The sequence below is a fragment of the Montipora capricornis genome, chromosome 3, assembly GCF_036669925.1.
Source record: "Montipora capricornis isolate CH-2021 chromosome 3, ASM3666992v2, whole genome shotgun sequence".
In the NCBI taxonomy this organism is placed as follows: Eukaryota; Metazoa; Cnidaria; class Anthozoa; order Scleractinia; family Acroporidae; genus Montipora; species Montipora capricornis.
In genome coordinates this window covers 35,240,502-35,250,501 of record NC_090885.1, presented here as the reverse complement: position 1 = coordinate 35,250,501, position 10,000 = coordinate 35,240,502, and the positions used below count along the sequence as shown (strand labels likewise).

The window sequence follows — 10,000 nt, the reverse complement described above, 5'->3', positions numbered from 1 at the left end:
ACAATGAATTTCGTCATACCATTGTCAAAGTAGTCTGCGGATCCACTCGGCTATCGCTTCGTGGATCCACAGCTACTTTGACAATATTATGACGAAATTCATGATCAATAACAGGACAGACGCATGAAAAACTGAAATCAATTTGTTAATCCGACATCTTCAAACTGCTCGCTAAAAGTACCTTACCATCCAGTCCGCAATATTTCGCTTTTTGTGTTCGGTTTGCAGGAAACTGTAATTCGCTAGACTTGTCTCACTTGCGTTCCCCAAAAGATCAAGAATCAAATTTTGAAGCTTCTGGGCTAGATACTGGTATCCCTGTGGGGTGTAATGGACATTGGGTTGCTCGGCAGCAATCTTGCAATGTTGGTAAGGTGGATCGCCGCAAGTTTCAACTACCCAAGTGTACAAGTCTGTAGTGGCAACCGAAGGGTGCTGTTTCATCACGTTTGTTGCAATAGTGTTGTATTGTATTACGAGATTATTTTGAGTTTCATCGTACGGCACCGGCGTGGTGAGGACATAACCAACTTTCGCCCCCGTTGAGAGCAATATCGACTTTATCTCTTCTAAGTTCTTGGCATAATCAGTTGGTTTTGTGTATTCCTCTGGCCATTGTCCATCTAAGTTAATGTCGTGCAAACCAAAGTTGAAGATAATCACGTCATAAGTCGTTGGTTCTAACATGGCGGTCAACAAAAACAGATGTAAGCATTGAAGACCGTATTTACAGTCCAGGGCTCCCCCATCTGCCAAATCCCAAGGAGCATGTTGGACCAGGTAATCTTTGCCCAACATTCTTGAAATCCAAGGAGTGTAGCTACAACCAAAAGCAAAAATATGAGATTTTATTGCCAAGGCAAAAATTTAAATGTTGTACGAATTACGGTAACCACACCAGGGATAGCTGCTCCAACCAGTTGCACCGGGAAAGCCTGGAAATAAGTCCATATCTTGCCTTTTTATCCGTTTACCAGCGTGTGCAATTTTTTTTTTCTAGAAAGTAAGCATTATACGCCTGATCGGTGTGAAATTTGGCATGATTTCTGACGTTACATAGTCCCAGTTTTCCTGACTTTTTCGCGGTTGTAGCTTAAACCCGCATACATAATACCCATTCCAATTTCGAGACGTTTTTCAGCCAAAAAGAAACGCCTCAGACAGAAAGCTGCTTGTGTTCCCTTGTTCCCCAAATTACATTCAAACTTGTTCACAGTTTTTTGATCCTTAAAATTGTTTATGTTCCCTAAGATATTTTGTCATTGTTCCCCTGTCCCCAGTACAAATCAGGCATACAAGTAATCAACATTAAAATAAAAGAAATTCTTTTGGAAAACTGCTTTATGTGAGTCTTGAGAAGTGCTTCTTCGTTTAAGACCTTTTACTGTCATAATGGATTAGTTATAAGAATACTTTTTGTGTAAAAAAATATTTTTGGGCACTGTCGGCGTTTTATGAGCGGTGCAGATGTAACCAAGAGTTAAGATTAAACGATTCCGTCGACAACACGAAACGTTATATATATGCCATTCGCATGGTCCTCACTCATGAAAACATCATAAAAAACTACCAATATAAACCGAATGCAACCCAAATGAAAGGAAAATCCGCTAATCTACTTTTATGGACAAAACAACGAAAGATAACTACAAAGGTTAATTTCCTCTGAGTTTCTCTTAATGCATAAGTTGTTCCAAGTATTTTTTTTTCAACTCTTTGCAACTGTTTTGACACCTGCAACAGATCTAGAAAACCAGGAAGGATTTAGGTTTCGTTTGATTTTCTTCGAGCTTACTTGCGCTCGGGTTTTTGGCAGTCTGTTTTTTTTTTTAAATTTAATCATTTAATCACTTTCACCACAACAGAGAAACAGGCTGAGGTGGGGGTCACCTTTTTACCCTCCCAACCATGATATAGCACAGAAGACAGACCACAACACCGGGAACTACATGCCCTACTCTTTGCAACAAGTGTGTGGGTTCTTTTACGTCCCACAGGATTATGGACATTGAAGGGTTGTGAGAAGAGAAGACTAGAGAGTCTAACCATTTGCAGATGCAATTACAAAGGCAGCACTTTCTCCTCAGTTATTTAAAGACCCTGAGGGTTGGTCCGACCGGAGTTGAACTCACGACCTCCCGCGTGACAGCCCGGTGCTCAACTTTTGTGGAAGCCTCCCCCACTAAAAGAGCTTAATAGATCTTAACAGTTCGTCCTTAATTCGGATCACAAGACTATTTACAAGTACAAGGAAGGGTTACGTTTCTTGAAAACGGTGGCCGTGTAGCACTCAGTATATTTCAACAGAATTAACTATTGGAGGGGTAATGTGAAGTGCTAGTTTTCTACCCATGTAAACCATGTGAGCGTTAGCCCTACGAATGAAATTGGGCCCATACAAGGACAGAAAAATGCTAAATGGGTGGGGATTGAACCCACGACCTTCGGGTTAGATCACCGCTGCTCTACCGACTGAGCTACAAGGTCAGACTGAAGCAATTTGTGTGAATTTAAGATGTCAATTTCACGGCAATGAATATGTGCAAATACAAGGAAGGGTTACGTTTTTTGCAAACTTTAATTTATTAACTCTGCCCGTCAGGCTGACTGAGCGCCACAACAGCTTGCGCCAATTACTGTGGCTCCTTTTTTACTCTCCCAACCATGATACACAACAGACGACAGACCACAACACAGTGAACTACGTGCCCTACTAAACTCCTACTCTTAGCGACAAGTGTGTGGGTTCTTTTACGTCCCACAGGATTATGAACACTGAAGGGTTGTGAGACGGGGTTACGGTTTATCGTCCTTATCCGAGAAGACTAGAGAGTCTAACCATTTGCAGATGTAATTACAGAGGCAGCACTTTCTCCTCAGTTACTTAAAGGTCCTGAGTGTTGGTCCGACCGGATTTTGAAGTCACGACCTCCCGCGTGACAGACCGGTGCTTAACCAACTGAGCCACCGGTGCACGATTCCATCAGTAGGGATAACGTTCACGTGGTTTACATGGGTAGAAAACTAGCAATTCACATTACCTCTCCAAAAGCTAATTCTGTCACAAGACTATTGCCGAGGTTGTCGAGACATTAAGATATCGATTGCAAGATTGTTTAACCATTTGATACGAAATCCAAAATCAGTATCCCTTTTGCCGTTGCTATTGCTGCATGTGACCAGATGAATGCCGGAGAGATTCCGAGAGATTCTCTCCGGCATTCTTCTTATTAAACGTTTATTTCTGATCATCTTGATTCTGCTAGTATATTGCCGTTGCATGAAAGTGATCTTTTCCGGTTCACCAACGCGAAAAACACGCAAAGGAAAATGACTGAATCCCAAACAAACAAAAAGAGTGCATGACGCATGATTATTTAAATGTGAAGAGGTTTTAACAGACTACATGAATTTGATGGGTACTTTTTCGCAATTACATTGCTATTTAATAGAGCTGTTTAATATGGAGGATACAGACAAATTGAAGGTCCAAACTGGACTGTTTGATTTTATAAGATCTGTTTTTCGAATGGCGTAGGAGCGATATAAGTACCAGCTGAGCTAAGGTTTAAGACCTACCCAATACTGACGGAGTCGCCAATTATAAGGCAATTGATCTTTCCAGATATCCTTTTCAATGGCGGCCCGGGTTTGCAGATTCGATCAGCTGGAACTACAGAGGGTGGAGATTCAGCAACAACAGCAATATAATTTATACGGTAAAAGAATCCCCAAAGAAACAAGATCGCGTATAACTTCATCTCTTCATCCACTTGGTTGAGGACAATAATCTGTGATGATCGTTTCTGCCCGGTATGTAACGCTTCCGGTCACATGAGGTGTGGCGTGACCACGTGCCACGCCCCTAACAGATCTTATAAATCAAACAGTCCAGTATGGATCTTCCTCTATATTGAACAGCTCTATTCAATAGCAATGTAATTGCGAAAAAGAAGCTATTGTATTCATTTAATCAGGCAAAACCTTTCTCATATTTTAAAAAATCATGCATTTTTTCGTTTGCAGTATATTTGAGATTCAGATATTTTCCTTTGCGCGGTGCAGCCCGAGAGGTTTGTTCTAGTTCGTGTCTTGCAGACACAACAGGCAGGATATCAAAATTTGGTTGAAACTAAGCAACCCGAAATGCGTCGAAATATCCGATTTTTGAGCAGTTTGACGTACTGAGTGAGCGAACAAAACGTTTGCACCGCGATCCAAAACTTGAGATGTTGGGAGGTATCAGACGGCGAAATTCAAGCAAGACTTCAACCGGATTTAATAGCAAGTTCAGGGAAGTTGCATGATGCTGTGAAGAGGTTTTGACTGACTACATGAATAAAATGTGACCAGTATCATGCTAGTTTACAGCATACATCTTTGATATTGGACATCCATGTTTTGATCAATTAACACCTGTCAAACAAGGTATCCGCTGACAAGAATCACGTGACCACATCGCGGACTCAGGCTTAGAGCTAACCGAGGTCAGCTGTTTTTGGAAGTTGACCGCTTACCAGGTACTGGTTTTCAATTGGATTGCAGGCTTAACCTAGGTTAACTCACTTAAACATAAGCGAGGCTTCACTTTTCGCGCGCTTTCTGTGGCTCGACGCGGCTACAAGGCCATACTATGATTAAAAATAAGACACAAACAGCAGTGATAAACATATTGAACTTGTTCATTTTGATTATGACTTGACGTTTCGTGTGTTCTACATACATTTTCAAAAGTAACCGTTGAATTTAAAACAGCTATTTATATATAACAAAGCGGATTAGGGGACTGGAACCTAGATTAAGCAAATACTTAACAGTAAAATATATAATAATAATGATAATAACAATAATAATAATAATAATAATAATAATAATAATAATAATAATAATAATAATAAAAAACAGAAAAGATTAATAAAGCATCAGCTTTTCACTTCCGACATTGACGTTGAAAGCTGGCTCAAGTCCTTGAATAAATAAGGTCTCTTTTATTTTACAATGATAGTCTGTTTTGCCCTTCGCTAAAATATCAAAATGATCCCACTTGATGTCATGTCCAGTGGCCTTGACGTGGTCAGCAATGGCTGAAGTATTGTCATTTTTAGCTAGGGCCTTAAAATGTTCGGTTTTTCTATCGTGAAGCCGCCGTTTAGTTTTACCGATGTAAAAACCATTACAATCCCAACAATTTGCTCTGTAAATAACTCTGGATTGTTGTGAACGATTAATACGGTCTTTGTAACGAAAGAAAGATTTTATACATCGAGTGCTCTGAAAAACAATCTTAAGGTTAACACAAGAGTAGAATTTGTACACACAAGATTTCAGACATTTCAGGCGTTTAGCGACTTGGTTGCTTTGGAAACCTAAGTAGGGAAGTAGGATAACAATATCTTTCTTACGAACTGTAGACACTGGATTGCTATGCTGATGTTGTCTGTTTTTGTTCAAAATATCGTTGATATGATAGTTGATTATGCCTTGTGGGTAGCCGTTCTGAAGAAGGAGTTTTCGAAGATCATTGGGGGCATATTGTAGCAAGGAGCCAGATGAACAAAGACGATAGTAGCGATAAGTGAGGGAGCGGATGAGGTTTATTTTGTACTTTCGTATCTAGAGTGAAGGAATCCCATTTCGTGTAGAGACCTGTGAGAGTTTTCTTTCGGTAGATGGATGTCGTGAAAGCGTTGTTTTGATTACGATACATGTGACAAGAATGTCCAAAAACGGAATTGCATTGTTATGTTCAAATTCAATGGTAAATTTAATTTTGCGATGACAGCCGTTCAAATAGTGCAAAAACTCATTTGCACTGTCTTTGTTGTGAAACATGGTGAATGTGTCATCAACGTTACTATTCCAAAATAAAGGACTAACTTTGGCGTTCAGCAACCACTTTTCTTCAAAAACACATATAAAAATGTTGGCTAAGACAGGGCCCGATGGCGAACCCATGGCAACACCATCGATTTGGTCGTAGTATTTACCATCAAAAAGAAAGTGGCTCTTCTTGGTGGCAAATTCCAATAGCTTGCGTGAAACAACCCTGGGTAAAGCCGGAGGATCAGCAAGAGAATACAATTTGTCTAGAGAAATGTTTCGTGTTTCATCGAGTGGCACATTTGTAAATAGGGAGGAGACATCTAAAGAGCACATTATTCCATTCTTATGCTTGTACTTTTTGGCCCAATCCGCGAAGCTGAAAGAGTCTTTGACAGTGTATATGGTTGGTCGAGATTGGCTGAAGTATAGAAACAAGGTAAGAAGCAAGATTGTAGTTATAGGTGTTAACCGATGAGACAATAGGGCGGAAAGGACAACCAGTCTTATGAACTTTAGGAAGGCCATATAAAACGCCAGGAGAAGATACACTCGGTAAGATTTGTAAAAAGTTGCATCATCAATAATTTTATCCTTTCTCAGTTTCCGAAGATAAGTTGACAGGCTTTCTTCCCTGGATTTAGTAGGATTTTGTAGTAGCTCTTTAAATTTGGTGGTGTCAGAAATCAAGTGTTTCATTTTGTTAAACAAGGACCCTGACTATAAAACGACCTTTGCCCTGGGCAAGCCGTCAGTCATATCTCTCCGGACACCAAGTGTCCACATCTACTACTCCGTGACAGCTCCTCAACGCGCCAGAAATACATTTCTCGCGGTAGACATTTTCTTAATTCATCTAAGTTTCAATTAAATTCTGTCTTAAAACTTGTAACTTTTGTTATCAATGATAAAGAAAAGAAAAATGCAGGGCTCGAGTCAGTTGTCCGGAAGAAAACGTGTGCGGCTGAGTAGTTATTTGCCATTTTAGTGTAGCTGTTATTTACCCAAATATGTTGCTCTTATTCCATAGTCACCGTCGGTAATAATGTTATCTAAAATATTCATTGCTTAAATGCAGGTCACAGTTGAAATATTTGACGATGAAACGCAAAAGATACTAAAATCAATAAAGGATAATACGTCCGATTACGAGATCATCTCTGTGAGGCCTGCTAACGGTCAGAAACCAAACGGTACGTCTGGCCCTTATTATCTAGTAAAACTTCCTTTCGACCCAGATTTTATGCTGCTCAGAATTTCTCTCTCTTTCACATCATTTTGTCGAAAGTTTCTGCTAAACGTGCTCAAAAAGAGAACACGTCGAAGACCCATTTATTTGAATCGCGCGCCCTTTTTCGACTTTTTCTAGCTAAGGGATGAAAGGTGATTCCTGTCTGTCTGCTTTGTTATCGGGGTCACGAATCGGAAACGTGCCTCTTGAGTCAATTCTCAATAGAAATAAATTATTCTGGACTTGAAGGCTCAGGGTAAATTGAGGAACAGTAATTTTTTTTTGTCAGAAGAAGGTCTTCCTGGTGACGGAGCAGTTACAAAACAACATAAAATTCTATTGAATGTATCTGAAAAATCACAAAAAATGACTGTAATGCAAGCCCCGGTGAAGATCGATTCAATTTTGTTACAGCTTCAAAACGAAAACGTTTTGCAGTTCCAAGTTCGGAAGAAGACCCGCTTCCCCCTGCCAGTGTTAGTGTGTTTCACCCTCACACCAAAACAGCCAATGAAACTCCCTGAGTCACTAGGCCATGCACTTCGAAATTGGAGATATCACGAGAAGCACCCCAAAATGTGACGGCAGTCTGTGCCTATTGCCTTCAGCCTTCTTGCATAGCTTTTTCCCCTTTCAAGCCACAGGGAAGAAGTGATGCAAGAATCACTAACCACACAATGCGGCGAAGAGATTATAAATGGTACTGGCGAACACTCAAGGATTGTGGCCTTTGGGAAAACCCCATATATCAGCAAAAAAAAGAAGAATTGGGGTGATGATGTGAGAGAGGTCATGCCACACTGTGTAATCAAGGATGTCAGAGAAAGATAGCCAAATCCACCCAATGTGCCGTACCAGGGGCACAGAAGAGCATGAGAAAATTAATACCCATAAACTGCAATATTTTTTTTGTACAAAAAAAAAAAATATTGTTTTCAGGCTCAACCCTCGGTATTACCCCCATCCAAAAAAGTGTAATGTTACAATAATCAGCACTTTTTTTAAAAAAAAATTCAATATAACCCTTTTTCAGTAACCACAGAAAAAATGTACAATAATTTCACAAATATCTAGACATAGATCACATAACTTTGACACCAGAGAATGACTTTTTTTTAATCACAATGTCTTGTTAAATGTTGCCCAGATTTCCTCCTTGAATCTGAAGGTTTTTCTACTAACACTCTGTGTAGATATGTGTCTCGGTGCCTTTTACTAAAGAAAAAAAAAAGATTTCATATGACAGCTTCATAATTTGAATGACTGAAGAAACCCCTTTGGAATGGCGACACAGTTCAAATTACAGATTATACCCTTGTCAGACAATTCAGAAAACCATGATTTCTCTGTGTCCCTTTGGAGACCACTTGACACTTTTTTGATGGCCTTCTTTACACCTTTACCACCTTTGCATGAAAAATAAATGCTGTGTTAGACACAAAGGAAATATTCTGTACTGAAGTAATTTTTGAGATAATAACAGGTCATAAAGTGTCATAAGAAATAACAAAGTATTCAGAATTGTAATTTTGAAGTATGTACCATGCCAGCTGTCATATGAATTCTTGATTCCCTCCGAGGTCAACCACTGCTTTAGCGTTGGTATATAATCATGGGCAACCTCTCCAACACGATGGCCTGCAATGAAATGCAAGTTTTGTGGCACAGCAGCATATCTGTTTCCTTAGAATCGCAGAACACATTAAGAAAAAACTTCAGTTTCACTTCAACAAAACCAATCATCATCCAAGGCAAATGGGATATAGAAAGATGTTCTGAGAACTGTATGTATCATACCAAGAGCCCTGAGAGACATTACTACTTATTTGGTCATTGGAACTTCACATGTTGTAGCAGAGGGCATGTGTTCTTTTGACCAGTGGAGGCTGTAAATGACTTTTTTGTTTCTGAAAGGGCCAGAATGTTTTATTTGGGAAACAATATTAACTCACATGAACATATAAGATTCTTAATTAAAAATATTGACAGGGGTCAGGAAAAGGACAAAAACAATATAAATCAAAAATTACTACCAAATAATAATCACTCTAATGTGTATATGATGATTACCACCTGTAAGATAAAGCTGACACCGTCGTATGCTGGGCAGCTCGACTTGAGTCGTGCCGTGCATCTGTTATAATCACCTGAATAAAATGAAACAACAACCATAGATCAGAAAAAAAGGTAAATGTCACATGCAATAATTTATGATGAAGTAGATGGTATAACTTATGTACTCAACGTTTGTATCAATCAGAATTGTTTCAACTGGAAAAAAGATACTCACATCCCCCTCAACAGCATAATTAGCATTTTGCAGGTTTCGACAAAACACTGACCCCCGGTGAACTGACCCCCTTACTGACCCCCCTACTGACCCCCCTACTGACCCACTATAAAATCAATGGGAAAATGAATACTGCTTACTTAAGCCTCAACAACCCTTTTTAAACAGCATTGTTCAACAGTATTTAAGTCTAAGCACCCATTTTAAAAAGGTTAGTTTTCGATTATTGCTGTGATGGCCGATTACTTCATGTAAGCTAAACTTTTTAAAATGGGTGCTTAGACTTAAATACTGTTGAACAATGCTGTTTAAAAAGGGTTGTTGAGGCTTAAGTAAGCAGTATTCATTTTCCCATTGATTTTATAGGGGGTCAGTAAGGGGGTCAGTTGACCGGGGGTCAGTGTTTTGTCGAAACCCGCATTTTGCTGTGCCTCCCTCCTTGTTCAAGTAATTTCTCCTCGTACAGTGTTTCAACTGCACCTTTGTATCCAAGAGTAGAGTAAACTACCAAAATATAAAATTTTACGAGAAATGCCAAAATTCATAAATTCATCATTCCAATGATCCTTTCATAATTTTATAATTTCTTTATTTGGAAACTTCTATTCCATTGCATGTAGGAAAAAAGCCTTTCTCAAAACATAAAGGTCAACACAATC

The 10,000-nt window shown here is 39.3% G+C and overlaps 2 protein-coding genes across 11 annotated transcripts in view; both read right to left on the bottom strand.

Annotated features, from left to right (window-relative positions):
* Positions 1–3,895, bottom strand: part of LOC138042992 (uncharacterized) — a 5,324-nt gene extending 1,429 nt beyond the window's left edge. For 2 of the 4 annotated variants that reach the window (XM_068889090.1, XM_068889091.1), the window contains exons 1-2: positions 3,580–3,895; positions 187–820 (exon numbers count right to left, since the gene is read on the bottom strand). In XM_068889090.1, the coding sequence (XP_068745191.1) occupies positions 187–820; positions 3,580–3,761 (816 nt within the window). In that variant the 5' untranslated portion in view covers positions 3,762–3,895. Of the gene's footprint in view, positions 1–181; positions 821–3,579 lie in introns of all 4 variants that reach the window. The other 2 variants (XM_068889092.1, XM_068889093.1) reach the window with 1 other exon arrangement.
* Positions 3,896–3,946: 51 nt separating this feature from the next.
* Positions 3,947–10,000, bottom strand: part of LOC138042995 (uncharacterized) — a 7,062-nt gene continuing 1,008 nt past the window's right edge. The window contains exons 3-6 of one of the 7 annotated variants that reach the window (XM_068889099.1): positions 9,125–9,198; positions 8,594–8,734; positions 8,365–8,457; positions 8,142–8,266 (exon numbers count right to left, since the gene is read on the bottom strand). In XM_068889099.1, the coding sequence (XP_068745200.1) occupies positions 8,229–8,266; positions 8,365–8,457; positions 8,594–8,734; positions 9,125–9,185 (333 nt within the window). In that variant the 5' untranslated portion in view covers positions 9,186–9,198 and the 3' untranslated portion in view covers positions 8,142–8,228. Of the gene's footprint in view, positions 9,199–10,000 lie in introns of all 7 variants that reach the window. The other 6 variants (XR_011131156.1, XR_011131154.1, XR_011131155.1 and 3 more) reach the window with 6 other exon arrangements.